At 43.6% G+C, this 20,264-nt stretch overlaps 1 protein-coding gene across 10 annotated transcripts in view; it reads right to left on the reverse strand.

Moving 5' to 3' along the window:
• The window catches only part of LOC133368398 (opioid-binding protein/cell adhesion molecule), a 919,374-nt gene that overhangs the window by 273,926 nt on the left and 625,184 nt on the right, over positions 1-20,264 (reverse strand). For 9 of the 10 annotated variants that reach the window (XM_061592598.1, XM_061592595.1, XM_061592591.1 and 6 more), the window contains one exon: positions 3,106-3,225. The exons of the other annotated variant lie outside the window; for it this stretch is intronic. In XM_061592598.1, the coding sequence (XP_061448582.1) occupies positions 3,106-3,225 (120 nt within the window). The remainder of the gene's footprint in view (positions 1-3,105; positions 3,226-20,264) is intronic. 10 annotated transcript variants of the gene reach the window in all.

A 20,264-nucleotide genomic window follows, 5' to 3' on the forward strand; every position in this document is an offset into this window, starting at 1 on the left:
GGGAAGGGCTGTAGCTTTGCATGCACAAGTCCCAGGTTTGATTGCAGCATCAGTTCCAACATGCCTAGGTACGGCAGATAATATTGAGCTATTGAGGGAGATAATATTGAGCTAGATGGAACAATGTTTTGACCTTCAATAAGGAAGCTTCTTCTGTTCATAACACAAGGTAGAATGGACCAATGGAACAATATATGTGCAGAATGGAGTAAGTGTGACCATCCTTTCCTCACACCCCAGGATCTCTTGAAGCTTCAGAGAAGATGCCAGGATGCAACTCTTAAACCATCTGAGGTCCTACACAATTTATTTATTTATTGGATTTATATCCCACCCTTTCTCCCAGTAGGAGCCCAGGGCAGCTAGAGGAATCTAGAATTCCTCTCCACTGTAACATCAAGAATCTAAGACTCTGGAGTGCAAAGTGTCTCGGGCTGGCCTCATGCAATCCTTACCTATAACCTCACTCACCCACACAGAACTGCAGCACAGTGACATGTGGACATGGCCATAACTCAGTGGCAGAGCACATGCTTTGCATGCAGAAGATCCAAGGTTCAGACTTCAGCATTTCCAGTCTGAGCTTTGAAAAAGACCCTGTCTGAAATTCTGGAGAGCTGCCTCCATTCAATCTGGACAATATAGAGCTAGACTGAGCAATATAGAGCTAGTCTGACTCCCTGTAAAGCAGCTTTCAGTATTCCTAAAATGGAGACAGGGCCTGCTTGCTTGGTAGCTCTTCAAGTGAATTGAATTGATGGCAGAGATGTGAGAAGAAGAATGTGAGGCAGGACAGACAGCAAGGGGTCATTTCATTCTCTCTGTTGGAACTGTAAAGAGCCACACATCCTGCAGTGAGAGAGTCTGCCAGACATAAATGTCAGGTTTATGAACAATTGAGCAACTCTGTTCCTACTCAAAATTGCTCTTTAAGGTCAGAACTATAAGAGTTCCCTCTGGCAACTGGACTTGGGAAAGTGTAGCAAGGCAAGCTTGGAGAGGGAGCTGTTAGGCTTTCCTAAGCTTTGTTTTAGTGAGAAACTCCACTGTGAAGGGCACAGAAATCTCTTATATACTCTATGATCTGCTGAACCTGTGCAACTCAGGCTCCACAGTGGTGTTGCTAATGACATTTTTATCATCAGGGTTCTAAACAGCTTCCTAGCAGGGCTTTCACTGCAAGCTTGCACTAGGGTCTCTCCTAGGCCAAGAGAAGAGAGGGAGGGTGGGAGTCGGGAGGGTGGGTCTTAAGGGAACAGTTCACAGTTAATCTGCAGTGCTTGAATGAAACACAATATATTAAATGAGGGAATACAGCTCATTTATTAAGGATGCTGCTGACATCTGTGATTTCCTGTTTCCAGTGGGGAAGACACAATTCAGTCTTGCAGATAATTGTCCTAAACAGGTAGCAGGTTTGAAACTATTACCATTAGAGCCATGAAAAAGAAAGTGGGGACTGAATGCATAATTCAACAAGTTGTAACATATTATGTGCATGCAATACACAACTACGTTTTGGATTTGCATTTCCAAAGCTTCAAATCTGCTTCTGCAGAACAGTGTCCAACAGATGTGAAGCCAGTGTGCAGGAAAGTAGAAATGCCCAGTGAAATTAAGAGGGAGGTCTGGGACATCTTAAACAATGATTAAAAGGGACAAGAACCCTATCCTCACTAGCATCTGATCCCTTTGGCAGCCAGCAAATCGCATCCATAGATCCCCATGGACCAGAACTGAATTTCTCTAGCCACTATCAAGATGATTAACTGCAAATCCAATATGTGAACAAGATTTCAGAACAATATCTGAACACTTAAGAGCTGATGTTTCTTCCAACCAATGTGAAATAGTGAGATACACTGCTGATATTCCCTTGCTCAAAACTTTCTCCTGCACCTGGTGAAAAATACAATGGTAGATGGAAAGATTGATGGCAAGTAGCATTTCTGGTGCCTCCCTTTATCAAACCTTAGATTAATCAAATGAAGGAAAAGCTGCAGCCAGTCACACAACCCAAAATGACCTGGAGGCCTAAGAGTATAACATTCCAGGAGAAAATCTGACAGATATGACCTATACAGATTGGAAAACACAGTGGAAAAAAGAGGGGAATCTAAATGCTCAGTGGTCAATAATAATGCCAACAAGCAAGGATTTAAAATAAGAGGTCATGAGCAGGAGTTATAATTCCCCTTGCTCTCCTCCTCTTAATTTCACTGTTGGCACCAGATCCTGATTATATATGCTTTTTATTGAATTTTGTAGGTGGCAGGATAGATATGGGGAAAGTCAAGCACCATAGGAGTGCTCTTTGTCTTGAACCACACAATGTTTTATAAATGCTGCTTGCCAGCTTTCAAACATGTCTCCATTAACGTAAGGGCTAGAGACTTGTTTTTAAGTACATAAAAACTGATTTTCTCAAGAACCTGAATTCCATGCAAAATTAATGGAGTATGTAATTGTTGCAGAATGCACGACAGCGTTGCCAGGCTGGTGCTGCAGACAAAGACTTTGATCAGGGAGGATGGAGTTTGAATGACACCTCTGTTACATTTTGTAGTTTTGAGTTAAGACTCTCTATCTCAGCCTCAATTCCCCATCTGTAAAATAGGGATAATGGCAACATAAATTGCAGGATCACAAATTAAAAGTGCATCTTAGAAAGAAAAAAAATCTTAGTAAGCAGCCTTGGGCACAGTACAAGAAAAGCCTGAAAATCAGAAGTTAAAAAAAAAAAAGTTTAGAGATGAAGCTTTGACCTTTATGCCTTTTTATCCCTTTTCACCAGCACTATCATCTTGTTGTTTTGGGCACTAGAAGCTCCAGTTTGTGGGGATGTTTGACCTCCAAAATGAAAAGTATCAGATGGAGACCATCCAACTTTAACCTTGAGGAATGGTTTTAAAAAAATGCTTCTACTGGCAGAAGCTCGCTTCCTATGGAATTCTTTTATTTTTTTTAAGGAAAAAAAAAGACAAATTATCTGCTGATAGTACCAGGAGCTCCTTGGGAGTAATCAGCCTCTGAAGGCAGAGATATTTAGGCCCTGATGCTTGGTGTTTACAAGAGCTACGTTCCATCTGCTTCCTGCCAACTTACCTGGACTTTCCACAGCGGGGAACACATGATGCAGAGCAAGGAAAATGGACATGCTCATCCTTGGAAGAGAGAGGAAGGTAGACCAAACGTGTCATCAACCAGCCTTCGAAATACTGAATCCTTGGGAAGCAGAATAAAATCCAGCTAAGAATATAGGGAAACGAAAATCCTAACTGATGAGCCCAAACACCAAACCTTGTCACAACCAGGGATCCAAGGTCACACTACGTTCTACGTCAAAGTGGGCAGTGCCAAGTAAAGATGGATGGGACAGCTTTAATTTGCTTCTATTTTGCATATAATCAGTAACAAAGTTTCATGTTGTAACCACCGGTCATAACACTGTTTTGCATATGCTCACCATAATATCTGTTCTGTCTCATTTATGTGCACATTGTTTTAGGAGAAAAGTCTTTATAAATCAGCACAAAATTATTTACTGGTTACTACTTGTAGATACCATCTTTTCTCCAAGGAACTCAATGCACTTGGTTCTCCTCTTTCCCATTTTATCCTCAGAATGACCCCATAAGGTATGTTATGCTGAGAGACAATGACTGGCCCAAGATCTTAGCTGAGTGGGGATTTGAACTCAGGTTTCCCAGGTCCTAGTCCGACATGCTAACCACTCCACCAAACTGGGTCCCAAATTTAATTTGCTTATGCTACAGAATGGCCCAAGGGTTGATTGTTTGGTCCCTTCCTTCCTTCTCCCCATTTTTCATTACCTAGCTAGCATTCACTGCTCCTGTGTTGAAAATCTTACTCCTGGCAGCAACAGTGTGTGATGACGTGTTGTCACTTTCAGGGAGATTGTATCGGGGGGGGAGCAAACATGGCTACCCTACGGACCCATGGGACAGCCATTTTTTCATGCAATGTCCTGATGGAGAGATTGTTCTAAGAGGGAAAGAAAAATAAGGTTGCCCCTAGGGTCCATGGGGGAAACAAATGCCCCCCATACCATCTACATGAGAGTGATGACATATCGTCATGTCCTGTTGCTCCCAGGAGGAATTGCAGGAAGGTTTTCAATCATTTGTCCTCCTCGCAATACCTCTGCTTTTTTTTTATTAAAAAAAAGAGCGGCTAGCATCCTTGCCCTCGGCGTAACCTGAAAGGGTGATCCACAGCAGCACTGGCTACAAATGACAATAAATGTGAAAAGACAAAAATAACAAAAAGGCTTTGATGCCACCACCAATTTTATCTGATGGGAATGTAGGAAGCTGCCTTCTACTGAGTCAGACCATTGGTCCACCCAGGCCAGAATTGTGTCTACTGACCGGCAGTGGCTCTCCAGGGTTTTAGGCACAGCTCCAGCTGGCCCTATCTGGAGATGCTGGGACTGAACCAAGGACCTTCTGCATGCAGAGCAGGTGCTCGTACCACTAAGCTACGACCCTTCCCCAAGTAAACAAAGATGGAAGGAGGAAAAAGCTACTGGCAGAAGCCCATATGTTGATCTCATTCACCGAAGTAGCTATCGTGAAAAACACCTATACATCACTCTGGACAGACGCCAGTTAAACTGACAGGAGAAGCAAGCCAAAGATAATAGTGAGTCAGAAACTCTGATTTGCAAAGGTCGACAGTCCATTCAGAAAAGAGTCACCAAATAAAATGTTGCTGCCCAACAGCATTCTCTGAGAAAAGGGAGCAAAAATACAGAAGAAAAATGGGGATTAATCTATGCATCACCGTCAGTCTTTCATCATTCTTCTAAACTCCATCCTTCCCATTGGAGAAGGAGTCTGCCTCTGATAATTGGCAGCCCTAGGATTTAGCTGTCTCTTTCCCCAAAAAAACATTCTTCTATTCATTTTATTTCTCTCAAGCCGAGATTCTGATTGCTTCTGACTACAGAGCTGTCAGCGGTGTGTTAACCTGCCTGCTCACAGCCGGAGATGTGGCCCTGCCAAGGTGGCTATCAAAGGGGCCAGTTCTGCACTCCCTGGATCCAGGTGTCTGAGACAAAAGAGTGGCTTGGGGAGGGGGGAACAGGCTCAGCACTGTGCTGGCATTTTCATGCCTTGCAATTAACCTTCACCTTGGTAAACAAGCTGCAAGCTTTGCATGAAAAATTATCTTTTGCAAAATTGGGAAGGGGTCCTTAAAGGGGAAAATAAATTAGTGGGAAATTGGTCCCTCCCCTTCCCCACACACACACACAATACAACACACCTTTTTTTTGTAGATGGTTAAGCAAAGTCCAACTATACAGGCAAACCAATCAAAATGGAATCTTGCTATCATTTATACTGCACATTTAATTTTGCAAAGTGCTTCATAAGCTTGGTATCAGAAGGATGGCACCATCCGGCACCTGCTGGGCCCATGCACCAGTTGGAGGGCCACTGCATATCCCACGCTGCATTGCTTTTCCACCTTGCTTCTGTTTACCTGCCTGCTCCAATCAAGTGAGCAGTGAGAAGACTGAGAAGAAGGTGCAATTCTCTCTCTCTCTCTCTGGGAGGTGATGCAGATTGGGCGCAAAATGAGAATCAAGTGAATAAGCAGTGACAAAAGTGGTTGTAAGGAGGAACAAGAGGTAGGCACATCCCCTACCCCAATTCCCCCAACACTTCCATACCCCACTCCCACTCTGCATTTGATGCCCAAAGAGGTTTCCTCACTCCACCTAATGGTAGAACCAGCCTACCATGGCAAGAAGGTAATATGCTTTGATTTGGATTCCTGCATTGAGCAGGGGGTTGGACTTGATGGCCTTATAGGCCCCTTCCAACTCTGTTATTCTATGATTCTATGTGCACAGAAAGAAGCCTTGCCTGTTCAATAGGGCACTAGTGTTTGTCTTTACAACAATCTTATGAGCCTCTGATCTGCAGTTTTATGGGAGGTATGGAGGGTGGCAGGATAGAAGGTAGTGGGATGAAGAACTAGTCCACCCACAAATGGTCCACCTGCAGTTCCTCTGTCCAAAGCTACCTCTCCCTCCATTCACTACTTTTGCACCTCTAAGGAACACAGAGGGGGGAATAGTTGAATCTTCTCACAGGACTGTGGATTTGGCCTTGATCACTGTTAGGAAGTCATTCTCTTTCCCATTTTATAGACAAGGATCCAAGCAGTGGCTGGAATCTCTGCACAGTCTCTTTTTCATTGCCCTCCAACCTTTCTCTCATAACCTGTTTCCATCCTTTAGTTTAGGAGCCTCTGTTTTCATCAATGGAAACCACTACATATGAAGCTTCCCATCTGAGAAAAAATTATGTGTACATCTTTGAAAGGTAGGAGCATTTTCAAGGAGAAAAGAAAGGGAGTTCAAGGGAGTGAAGGCAGACTTTGGTCGAAAGAAACCTCAGAAAGAAGTTGGGATGAGGTGCTTTCATCCTACAGAGCAAGACTGCAGAGCACAGCTTTAACACACTGCTCTCCTGCTGATAAAAACCACAGTGTTCAGGTGGAAGGATTTATTCCAAGCCACGCAGACCTTTTTCTTTTTCATCCAGGCTCTTTCACACAAATCTCATCCTTGCTAGCTCTTAATGCAACCTTTTAACCAATGCCTTGTCCGGAGGGTAAGAGTAACTCTCTTTAAATCTTCCTAGAAAGTAGCTGGCTGAGACAAATATATGCCTCAACTTCTCTAGGCCTCCCTATAAAATTATTCATCTCAGAAACAAAACTGTTAAGGGAGGGGGGGGAAGGTTATAATTTTCAAAAGGTTCCTTCTGGTGTAAAAAATTTAGTTATGCATTATTACTGATGCAATGGAACCTGGTAATAAAGGGGAAAATGAACTGTCAGTTAAGGATAGATCAGCAGCAAATAATATGCCCTCATCGATGTGCATGTGTATGGGTGCATGCATGTGGTTTGGGTCCCATTCAGTTCTGACAGTGATGGAAAAAATAACACCCAGTGACACAATCCGACAGCCTCAATCCAGCTGCACATAGGCACCGCGCCTGAAATGTGGGATAATCTCGAGAACCACTTCCAATCACCGTTCCTGTTTTGAATGATTAATTGCCATTTCAAAAATCTCATATGTCTCCCAAAGACGCATGCATCCCCCTTTATCTTCACAACAACCCAGTGATCTAGGTTAGGTGTGGGGGGAAGGTAGACTGGATCAGGGCCATCCAACGACCTTTGTGGCTGGGCAAGGGTTTGAACGTAGGTTTTCCCAGTCAAAGACTATAACCACTAGACCAGGGATGGGGAACCTCAGGCCTGGGAGCCAAATGTGGCCTTCCAGGATTCTCTGTCTCGCCCTCAGGAAGCTACCCAGATCATCCCTCTCCAGTTACAGCCCTCATTAGTCTCCTAGAGTGTTTTTGCCTATCTGACAGTATTCTTGAACTCTGGCCCCATCTGCACAACATATTTACATCAGTATTACACCACTAGCTTCCCCCAAACGTAGGGTTGCCAGGCTCAGAGCCAGAGACTGATCTTGTATCTTTAGGAGAAGAGAAAGTCAGCCAAATGCAGGTGTTCTTGCAACGCTGTAATGGGAAAAACTACAAGGTGGAATTCTCATTTCCCCCTGCACAACTTTTAAAGATATAGAAGACCTCTTGGTTGCTAGTCGCAGCCTCCAAGAGGTCTCTTATATCTTTAAAAGTTGTGCAGGGGGAAGGGAGAATTCCACCTTGTAGTTTTTCCCATTACATTATCTTCTCCTAAAGATACAGGATTAGTCTCAAGCCCTGAACCTGGCAACCCTAGTAAGAACTAGTCTTCTGGACAAAGATAAATTTCACATTGGTTGTCCTGCCCACTGTTGCCTCTGGCCTTGCCCACTACTGGCTGGTGGTCCCTGGAATGTTGCCCAGAATGGACTCTAGTCCTCAGACTGGAAAAGGTTCTCCAGCCCTGCACTAGACCACAATGGATACAATCAGCTACTGTCAAGGGTGAGCCCTGCCCCCCCGCCCAAAAAAACCATTGGGTTGTATCCAATGTTGTGCTAAGTAACTTGTTCCATAAGCACAAGGATTTATGCTTGTGCAACAGAATGCCACCCCCTCTCCCCCTCCCACATATCCCCTATATCTGGTCTGGAGGTCCCCCCCCACATTTTCTGGAGCAGAATTGGAGAGGGTGTGAGGCACACGCAGGGATGGGGGGAGTTCCACTGCACAAGTGTAAACCCTTGTGCATCCAGATGAGTTACTTGGATACAGCCTATTGAACCGGCCATCACCATAGCATTCCAGAGAACCTCTAAAGCAAAAAAAGTGGACCCAGAAAGTCCTCTCCAAGCATGCTTGAAGAATCAGAGCAAGTGTGTAAGAAAGCAAGCAGTTTGCTCCCAGTGTCATGTCCTCAGTGCCTTTCTGAAACTACATCTTCCCCATGAGTCGAACTGCAGCCTGAAAGATTGCAAGAACTTTGTTTGAGAGAGGAGGAAAACACCGTTTATGAAAACAAGGGCTCAGAAGTACCAGTGCACTTGTCTGTCCTTGACATTCTCCCAAAGGACTGCCTAAGAAACATCAAGGTGGATAAGTCTAATTGGCCTGGAAAGGCGCAATACGTATGATCAGTCTCCTCTGAGCGTAGAAATGAGCTCATTTAAATCAGGTGAAGGACCTGGTGCAAACCCTTCTAATTATCACCAGCCACCTCAGGCGGGCAAGGCAGTGGCCATATCCAGCAGGATCAGAACAGCTGAGAGTCATGATTGGAGGCCGTCACCAGAGGAGATGTGGTTTGAGAGAACCACTTGATGATATTTTGCTCTGGCATTGTTATTGGATCTCATTATTTGCATTGCATGTTTATAATGTGTAGCATCTGCTGGATTGATTTGATGTGTTATGATTGTAACAGCACTTTTTGTTACCTGATCCAGTCTTGGTGAGCAATCATAGCAAAAAGGGGGGGGCGGAGGAACGAGCCAACAATGCTGCCTTGAGATAGATAATGTATCCCTGAGTTTGCTGTTTGACAACAATCAACACCTCCGCACCTCTTCCATGGTGAAAAAATCAATGTTTCTTATTTGCCTCTCAAAAGTGTTGTGATACCAAGTTGTGCACTGTTGTTTTCCAGTGGCATTATTCTCGATTTTCAGCAGTTGATTGGAAAGGGGAATGCAATGCAGTCCAGTATGTCCTCTGCACTTTGATTTGGTACGGTTGTGGCTGCGTAACAAGTTCTGTTTATTTGTTAACAGGCTGAGCTGGCATTCATTCCAGCCAAATGTTTTGTAGTAAAGAAACCTGAATGATATAACTTCACACCATAAATTAAAAGAAAAGAAAACACAGCCATGTTTTGTGAATAGTGAGACAAGGAAAAAACAACTAGAAGTAGAAATCTGGCCAAACAGGAGTGGTAGCGCTCTCTCACTCTCTCTCTGAACATGGGGCACTAAGGATGGATGAATCTGTCAATTCTGGTTTCACATTTTTTCCGGTCTGAAGTTCAGTTTGCCACATTTCTGCATTAGTTTGCGTTTTAAAAAAAAAGTCTTCATGAAAATTGTCAGCATTTTAGTGCACATTTCTCACTAATATACCCACGTTTTACAAACAATATTTCTTTATATAATGTATCACTGATATATGCATTTTTATGCATGCTTTTCTTTATACACAATTTTGTACACATTTTTGGTTAGAGAATTGTGTCAGAATTGTGCCCCTTAAGGTCCCTAGGATCCTCAGAGTTCCCAGTGGGACTTTCACCAGTTCAGTTAAGGTAACCTTCACATCACAGGACTCCTAAGCTAGCCTATTTCCTATAGTGTAGCCCTTCCCACCAACAACCCCTAAGGGTTTTTCTTGTGTTGTAGTGTCCTTCTCACACTGTTGCACTTTTCCCTTTCTCTCTCCTGGTCACCACTGGTCTTACTAACCAGCCTGTTTCATTACTCTTTCCTGTACCTTTATTTCTCCTTTCTCTCCCACGTTTTTCTGTTTCACCTTCCTTGCTCCGTAGCCTGTCCATTGTCAATCAACCCTTCAGATCACCCTACCTCAATCCTTTGGACCTCTCTCTGATGTTCCAGCATGCTGCCTTGTATACAACTGCTGTGAATGTCTAGGTAGTGCTCTACAGCTGCTATGATCACTTTGCATCACCTCTGGCTTCATTTGAGCTAGTGGCGAGAAGAAAGACATGGAAAACAATAGCAACTCCTGTGTTACTCCCAACCAACTGCATCACAAAATTTGGAGAAGTGCACATTTTGAAGGATAGCTACATTTCAGATCGCATATTATTTCAGGAAGTGCAAATGAGGGAAGTTCACATTAAAATGCAAAAAAAACCTGAATCCCCCCCAATCCCTATGGGCCATACCCAGAAGTGTTGTCTCTGAGTGTAAGGTGTCTCACATAGCAGCACTGCTATCAGGAAACAAGTCCTTCCCACCTTTGCTCACACCGCCTTTGTCTGAGCTTCAGTGCTAATCTGCACATGAGGAATGAAACAACCTATCACGGCTTGAGGTCTCAAGGAGGAACTACAAAGGAGGCAGGTGAGCTTGATGCACAGGTGGGCTAGCAAGCAATAAGGGCAGGCAATCTAACAAGTGGGGAGCTAAAGGGGAGAGATGTACATCACAGTGTATATGTTGGTCAGTCTTGAGTTGGTCAGGGAGAGACAGAACTCATACATACAAAAAAAAAGTAGGCGGCAGATAAAAATCAGAAACCAAGAAATATAATGCAAGAAAAGGACCAGCAAAATTATCCAACATGTTATGCAACTCTAGTGACAAGCACTTCTCTATTTATAAACAAGTGCTCTCTTGTGCATGTTTGAGTGGTTTTCCCCATGATTCTGTTCTGCTTTGGTTCCATGCGTTCCTTTGGCCCAGTATAAACATGGAGATAATTTCTCAAATTAATTCTGGAAGTGGCAAATGTAGTTTGCTACAGCTTTTATTTCTTTTGGTTCATTCTCTTATTTCCCTATCATCACCACCATATACCCGTTTTACAGATGTTCACGAGTGGTCACAGCATTAGGGCAAGCCCACAATCAACCAAGCGCATGAGCGCATCAAGACCTCTTTTAATGCTATATCAATGTATACACACACGCTTGTGCATATCTGTAAGGCAATCACGGCAGGGAGGGCATTGAGAATTAATGGAAGGGATTGAAAGCTGCGTCAAAACACACATGTGTAAGCAGTTGCTACAAAGTCCAGAAATTAATCTTGGAGATCCTTGATGGATCAGATGTTCTGAAAACAAGAACCCCAAAGCTCAGAGAGAAATGTGGATGGAGAGAGCACAAGTGTTCCTAGGCTCCCTCCACAACTGTCCGTTCCGATGGGATTTGTAAGAGCGGTTTGAACCACTGGTTTCCCCCTTGCTTGGGAAGGTGGACAGTATATCTGACTCAAATGTGGCCAGACATCTTCTTAATAGCAGCTAATTTCCCCTAGAAGTCTGGAGGAGGAGGATCAGGGAAGCCGTTAGACATCACAATGAAAGGGGGAAGAAATCCAGCCAACCCCTCCTTCTCTCCAACAAGAAGCTGTGGAGCAGAAGGGAAGTCTGATACAGGCTCTCCCTTCCCAGGAGGGAGCCCTTCAGTGCACTTTGCAAGCAGAGCGGAGCTTCTTGCCATATGAGTAACAGAACGATGTGTCACTCGTCTGGCCACTGAGTATTGCCAGAAGTGAAATTCAAGGTGGATTTGGAAGGCCTGGTGCAGGTTATGTGATCCATTGTTAGGATTTGGAGAGCATTTGAGAGAACGTTGATAGGGTTTTTTTTGGGGGGGTGAAGGTTGCACATCTTTGGCTATTAATCATGCATTGTTATAGTTTATGCATGGTTGCTTTTTAACTGGAGATTTGAGGGGGGAGATCTAGGAATGTCTGCACAGAAAGCACACCTTGCAGCTCTCCTGCCTGCTTTGGGCGAGTTGCTAAAAAAGTTTGGTGCAAGGCTGGTTTGTCCCCTCCTCAGACATTTATTTTTAAAGATGCATTCCCTAGGTGTACAGACAGCTTTTGAATTGAGCTCTGCCCTCGGACCCTCCAGAAATTGTGGGGCTTTGCCCCTGGATCCACCCTATCCTCTGGGCTGGCATCCTTGTGCAGATACCAGGGCCCATGGCAGAAGCCTGCCCCATCCCCTTTTTCTAGGCACGCCAAGAAGAGCCGAGTAGTTGGGTCTACTCTCCATTTCCCACAATGCTCTTGTTGGCCTGAGGCATTGTGGGAAATGTAAATGGTGGCTAGGCCTAGCTGCCAAATGCTGCTTGGAGTGCTGGATCTGCTGCCAGCTGCCTCCAAGTAAGTCCACCAGACGGGTGACCCACCAGAGAGTACTTTGCTTAGTGCCCCCTCACAGGAAAAGAGGAAGCTGATTTATTTGGAGTTAGACCAATGGACTACCTAGACCAGTACACTGTTTGGCAGCGGCTCTCTGGGCTTTCAGAGAGGGATTCCTTCCGAGCCCTGCCTGGAGATTGAACCTTGGACCTTCCTCATGCAGAGCCGGTGCTCGGCCACTGAGCTTTAGCTCTTTCCAAGCCTGAAGCCAGCCTTGCTGATCCGCAAGTCCCTGTCTTGAATTCATCACCATCATTGAAAGAGGTGTTGACAACCCTACCTCTCAAGCTTCAACAACACAGCTATGGCAAAACCCAAAAAACGGTTAGAAATTAATAACAAACCCCACCAAATTAATATTAGCTGAGTGTGTAATAATTTAGGACAGTCAGCCCTGGCCTTGTGGTCTGAGTTAGACCAAGGTCTGCCATTTTACAGTATTCTAAAGAAGAGGGCACAGTGTGCACAGCATCAGCCCACGTTACCTTTGTGTTCAGCTGGCAGGAATTTAGATAAATAAGAAATGAGAGACCTCTAGTCCTTCCCCCCCATCCAGTCATTTTATCTATTGCAATAATGAGGCAAAGAGGTAGAGGTAAACCAGGTTGAAGGCACTTTAGGTAAACCAGGGAATGTAGTATCTGATAGCACAGAGCCACTCGAGGAGTACGCAAGTTGTCCCGCTGTGTTATTAATACATGAACTTTGCCACCGCCCTCCCACGCTGCCTGCTGATTTTCATACCATGTTGCATAATTAATCTGTCAACATTCTGTGACGAGGTATAAATATTAATAACATGATCACACAGTTGGCTGTTCCTTTTAAAATGCAAACTTTTGTAAAGATAAATTGTACACTTAATCTTAACCAGCTTTGAGGAGTGTATTTTTCTTTCTCTTAAAGAGAGAGAGAGAGAGAGAGAGAGAGAGAGAGAGGAGGAGGAGGAGGAGGAGGAGGAGGAGGAGGATACATTTGGCTTTTAAACTGAAAAAAAAGGTAAAAAGAGAGGTTGGGGAGTTGCCTACTTTTACCTGCATTGATTTTCCCTACCCACCCTCTCTCCCTCTTAATTCTGATTGTTATTTTTCTGATTTTTTTACTCAAGTTGGGGTCTGCAGAGAGAGAGAAATGCTGGAACATTGAAATGCAGCACAGGGTGCATATCAGTGCTTGAATTGCAGCTGGGGAGCAGATTGTCCCTCTGCTTTTTGTGCTGATCCTCTTAGCTACTATTTTAAGAAGGCTACACAGGGTGAGCTATGGCATTGGTAGAGGTCATGGGTAGGGTTGCCAGGTTCCTGGCCTGATCCTATATCTTTAGGAGAAGAGAAAGTCAGCCAAGTGCAGGTGTTCTTGCAACACTGTAATGGGAAAAGCCACAAGGTGGAATTCTCCCTTCCCCCTGCACAACTTTTAAAGATACAAAAGACCTCTTGGAGGCTGGGCCTGGCAACCAAGAGGTCTTCTGTAACTTCTTTAAAAGTTGTGCAGAGGGAAGGGAGAATTCCACCTTGTGGTTTTTCCCATTACATAGTTGCAAGAACACCTGCACTTGGCTGACCTTCTCTTCTCCTAAAGATACAGGATCAGTCTCAGGCCATGGACCTGGCAACCCTAACACTCACACAATCATGTCCATCCTCCGTTCAGGCAAGCAACGAGCATGATCAGAGAAGAGCACATTCTAGACAGGCAAAAACATTCACGGAGGGTACAGAGAAGGAACAGGGAGGGATGTGGTCTGAGGAGAGGAGGCGTGGCATTGGGAATATTGTGAGGGCCAGAGAGAAAGTCCTGAAGGGTCACATTTCCCCCCACTCCCCAGCCTGAGGTTGCCCATCTGTGCTTCAAACGTACAGGAGTTCTTTCCTCTTTTGTATCTGGTCATCCTAATTTCCCTCTGTATCCTGCTTGTTTTTTCAGAAAACAGCAAACAACCAACGATACTTGTTTGGGTATTGAATTATATTGCTTTTCAGCAGAACTGGAGTATTCCTCCAGGCTAGGCCAGGCCAGGCCAGTTGTGTGTGTTTTGGAAATATTAGTCCACAGGTTAATCTTGGAAGTGACCCTAAGGCAATTTTAGTCTTGGCCTGGACAGAACCAAATAGTAAACAATTTACCATCCAAAGTGGAAGGATTAGATTTCTATTAGCAAATATTGATTCCTCTCCGCCTCCCCCTTGCCTAAGCAGAAGCAGGCCAAGATATAAATACATTTCTATCAGACTTTCTATCAAAAGTCACTTATGGCAAAAAAAATAATGAATATGGCCATAATGTACCCCTTTCTGTCAAAGAGAGGCAGCAAGAGGAAGAAAGCAGACTGATGGTGGGTGTTTTCACACATGACACTAAAATTGCCTTGGGGGCCCTTCCTGTAATATTTCAATAGATAGAGAACCATTTTTGAAACTGAGTGCATGTTCTAGCTAGGACTGACTTTCTTATGACAGGCACAGGAAGAGCAAATGGCCTGAGGTCCTCATTGCAATGGCCTGAGGACCTCATTGCCCCTGCTACATTTAATCACATTTCTTATACGTTTCAGCATCACGTGGATATCTAGTGGATATCTAGCTGGATATTTGGCTGGCATGTACTGATTTGTATGTTTGAATTAAGATGACTGTATTGATCCCATACTACCCTGAACAAGCCCGATCTTGTCTGATCTCAGAAGCTAAGCAGGGTCAGGCCTGGTTAGTACTTGGATGAAAGACCACCTCAAAGGAAGGCAATGGTAAACCACCTCTGAATGCCTCTTACCATGAAAACCCTATGAATATATCCAAAAAGATTCATAGGGTCGCCACAAGTCATAATCGACTTGAAGGCATATAACAACAATTACTGATGGTTATTGTACTTTTAATGTGAGGTCATGAGAGTTTCTTTTTCCTCACTTTTTTCTTTCTCTGTGTTCCCTCCCCCCTTTTTCCTCTTTCTCTGCCAAACAGGTTATTAAAAGAAAACATTTTTTAAAAACCAATAAAAAGAAAGTCTGCTTTTATTGCCATGCCTGATATCAACACCCAGGGATTTCACCAGAGATCAGTATGAATTGTGGGAAGTGGGATCTGTGTATCTGTATCTACTTGCAACAGAGTAATCTCTGTGTCATGTTTAATTTCCATCATCACAGATGATACAGATGGATGTGTGAACGTTCAGTCAAATTAGCGGTCTGCAAACTGGTAAAAATGAACTGAATCTAGCTCCCTGTTTAATGTTATATCCCAAATAACAGTAGCCTTGCTCATACCTTACAATGAATACAGGCACAGTTTCTATGCAGGTACAACCCTTTGTGAGAAACAGTGTATGCCTCTTGCAATGTACAGCTCAACTAGTTGGCCATTTTGTATTTTTGCGATTATACAAAAAAAAAAAACCCACCACTTATCCCTTCACGGCTGTCTGTCTTTGTTTGCAGCTGTGCTTCTAATAGCCCCACACCATTCTGAGATGAACGTGCAATCGGAGCATACAGCGTCCGCACCAGATTGCAGCAGAGATGGATCAGATTGGTACAGATACAACTGTGGTAGTCGGTGAGTAGCAGGAGCAGTTTGAAGGTAGAGCCTGACACTGATTCTATGCCTTCTACGTCAAATTTTACCTTTGTAGTCCCTTTAGTACCAATACCTATATATATATATATATGTATATATGTGTGTGTGTGTGTGTGTGTGTGTGTATATATTGTATTTTATGTATTTTAATTGTATTTAGGTATTTTAATTTATTTTAATGTTTATGTGATTTTAATGCTTACAATTTTATGATGTACATGTTTGATTTTATTTTTGTAAGCCGCCCTGAGTGCCCTATTATAGGGTAGAAGGACAGGATAGAAATATTTAAAATAAAATAAATAAATAAATTTATTACATTTATGTCCCATCTTTCCTCTCAGAAGGAGCCTACCCAAAAAGCAGTCTGGTGGACATGAGTGAAAACTTATGCAAAAGCTGAAAGATACTGAGCTCCAGATCAAGAAAGGTTATGACAAGCAAATCACTGCTCTCCATTATCATCATTTTGGACTTAGCCATCCTGGGAGGACTGTATACAAGTTATTCAGCTGAGTCTTCCGCTCTCTGTTTTCATGTCTTCCATCCCACCGTAAAGACTATGGACAGACATTGTCAAGAAACAGCTCTTGAGCAAAGACTGAAAGGAGTGGATTATTTTTAATGCAGCTCAGCTAGTAGGCTTATTCACACATGACACTAAACACAGATAGTAGCCGTCTCCGCCAGGGCTGTGGAGTTGGTACGCCAAACCTTCGACTCTAACTCCTCTGTTTTTCTACTGTCTGACTCCGACTCCGACTCCACCCAAAATTGCTTCCAACTCCACAGCCCTGGAAAGGGCTTTAAATGTCTTTTTAAATTGGAAGCTCTCATAGGAGCATTTTTATCGCTGCCTGAATATGAGCTGATCTTGGCATCATAGCATTTGTCTTCATCTGGGTCCTGTGTCATATACTGACACACAAAATGTTTTCCATCTTTAGTTATGGTGAAATGCTCAACTACAGCTGACTTCATGGGAAGCTTCTTTGACATTCTGAATTTATATTTTAAAAATTTGTCAATCAAAATTTATTTTGAAGCCGGAGTCGGAGTCGATACATTTCTACCGACTCCAACAACTCCACCCAAAATTGCTTCTGACTCCAACTCCACGACTCCGACTCCACAGCCCTGGTCTCCGCCCATGTACAAGTGTTTGTGTCAAAGAGTGGACACTTGCTCATTTGTACAGCTCAGTTCTTGTGTACCTCAAAATACAGAATGTACACTCATCGAACATTATGCAGAAATAACTGAGTAAGTGTACAGCTCAACTGCTTTGTACACAGGTCGACAGACAGCATACTTGTTGAATGTAACATGTGAACACTCCTATTGTGTGCACATGTACACAAACTGTTGAATGTATGTGAATAGCTGTACAAGTGTACAGCTCAACTTGTTGTGCACTCAAGAACACAGATTGTACACTCACTGAATGTAACATGTGAACATTCCTAGTGGCGGAAGTAAATGAGTGTGGATAAGGAGAATCCATGAGAATGGGACTTGGCAGCATGCCATTTGGAAAGGTGGGGTTTTAGGGCCGTGGCCCATCACTCTCTTCTTTAAAATGGCCATGTGGAAAAACTAGTTGCTGACCAGGGATTTAAATCAACAAAATCGGGGTGGCGCAATTGGGTTGGAATTAAAATAAGGTGTTTGCCAATTACTAGTCAAAAGCAGGCACAGACTCCCACCTATAGCTATTGAGAATGATTCTAGGGAAATGTACATCAAAATGAATTGATTCATTTTGATGCAACCTCAAACAGCCCTTATCTAATGATTTAGGCCTTAGTAGACTAATTCTGGGACTGTTTGCCAAGCTGAAATGAGAGCTTGGCAGATAGCAAGATGTGCATCCCTGTGTTTCCAGTTTGCTTTGAAGTTGAAAGCTAAGTTTGAGCTTTCCTGCTGATTGAGGCTCCCTGCTGTCCTCAATGGGGATTAGTTTATTTCTGCTGTTCCTTCCTGCTCCAAGCTCATGCTGAGACAATAGTAGCTGCCCCCATATTCTCCTGCATCACAAAAAAGGATATGGGAGAGTCTCTTTTGGAAATTTTTACTAGAGTTACTACCATTTTTCTCCTACAAGGGAAACTGAGTGTGATATTTGGAGATTCTAGCCCAGGCTAGGGATGGAACGATCTGTCAATTTCAGTTCTCTGCGTTTCTCGTTGTTCCAATCTTAAATTCAGTTCTCCACATTTCTGCAGCAATCTGTGTCTCCTCCCCCCCCTAAAAATTGTCATGAAAATCCTCCAGCATTTTAGTGCAAATTTCTCCTGGTAAACACAGTTTTGTAGGCAGTTTTGACTAATGCATACACTTTTGCAAGCAATTTCTCATCATATAATGCTTTTTTGTATGTTATTTTCACTAGTTTACATTTTTATGCAGTTTCCCCTAACATACGCATTTTTGTAAACATTGTTTGGTTGGCAAACTGCATGGCAAAATTTGAATAAGTGTGAATTTTGAAGGATGGCTGTGTTTCACTACTCATATTGTTTTGGAAAGTGTGAGTTTGATGGATTGGGCTTGAATTGCAAACTGAATCAAATTTCTTGCCTATCCCTAGCCAGGCTAAATATTTGAGAAATGTCAAAGGGAGCTAGCAGAGGCTAGTTGTCTAGCAAAAGCCCTCAGTAACTCTTCACAATTCATGCACTGCCTTGTTGCTGCTGAATTCTCACCCATGGCAAAATTCAAGGGGATTTCAGAAGTTTCTACTATGGTAAAGCTTCTGAGAAATTTTTAGGGGAGAGGAGGCAGTTTCAGACACAATTGCAAAATATCAAATAGATTAATCCAGCCTTGTAAAGAAGCCCATGCCACTTAAAAGGTAAAGGTGTCCCCGCACTTGTAGTGTGAGTCATTTCCAACTCTTAGGGTGACGTCTTGCAACGTTTAGTAGGCAGACCGTATATATGGGGTGGGATTGCCAGTTCCTTCCCCGGCCTTTCTTTACTCTCCCCCCCAGCATATGCTGGGTACTCATTTTACCGACCACGGATGGATGGAAGGCTGAGTGGACCTCAACCCCTTTTACCGGAGATTTGACTTTCTCCTTCCACTGGAATCGAACTCCGGCCGTGAGCAGAGCTTCGGCTGCGTTACCGCCGCTTACCACTCTGTGCCACGGAGGATCTTCCCCCATGCGACTTACCACCCTGCAAATTGTAATAAAAATTACTAGCCTGGTGGGGGCTGGTAGAGGGACAGAGAGCTTCAGCAGCTCACTGCATATCAAAGCGGGACATGGAGGTGGGGGTTTCCATCCTCCGGCAGCTTGCTTGGAGCCCAGAGAAGGGATAGAGTGCTCTGTCTCTCCTTCACCACTCTCAGGGCGTGCATGAAGACTCAGCATAGTTAGACATCTGCTGAGGGGCTTTCCCAGCATGGGGTCCAATCAGTTCTGTGGCCAGCCTTCCTTCTTAGGTTGGGCAGCCACATTTCTAGGTGGGGCATTTTGGTGGGGGAGACACATAGAGCCAGCCAATTCCCCACCCACCTGCTGGTGGAGAGGGTATGAGGGCCAGGCCAGGCGAAGGGAAAGCAGTGACCTTCCCCCTTCACTCCTCCATGCAGAGAGCATGTTAACTTACATAATGGGCTACATAAAGGTTAGGGTAACAGAAAATTTACTATGAACACCAGGAATTAAATGACTGACTTTTTGTTGTTATTGTTGTTTCAAAAGAAAAAATAAGGATGTTAAGGATAACGTGAACAAGGGGATTCCAAAAGGTGTTAACTCCTCCTTGAGGGTCTCTCATTCTAGTCTTGTTCCTCACCTTTAGATTTTCCTTCCTGTTGGACAAGCAAGGGAAAACATTTTAACTGGTTGCTATATAAAAAACTAAGTAAGCAATTGGAAACTAATTATGGAAAGCAATTGGATTTTTATTTTTTTACTGGTTGCTGGGCTGATTTTTTTTCCTGCCTGGAAATCCTGGAGGGGCCTCACACTGAGCTGCACACATTGGGAAAACCAGAAATCAAGCCTGATTTACTGCCTACGTGGCCAGCTAGCTAGCTAATTGTAGTGTTCACAGCAGTGTTTCTTTTCTTCTAGGGCTGTTTTCATCCTTTGCCATCAAGTACTCAAGAAAAAGAAGAAAAATAGCCACTATATAAGTATAGTGATTTAAAATAGTAAATGGTAACTTAAGAAAATAAGAAAAGCCTGCTGGATCTGGCCAGTTTCCCATCAAGTTCAGCATCCTGTTCTTAAGGTGGACAATCAGATGCCTGTGGGAAGCCCACAAGCAGGACCTAAGTGCGACAGAACTCTT

This window comes from Rhineura floridana, chromosome 12 (assembly GCF_030035675.1).
Source record: "Rhineura floridana isolate rRhiFlo1 chromosome 12, rRhiFlo1.hap2, whole genome shotgun sequence".
Taxonomy (NCBI): Eukaryota; Metazoa; Chordata; class Lepidosauria; order Squamata; family Rhineuridae; genus Rhineura; species Rhineura floridana.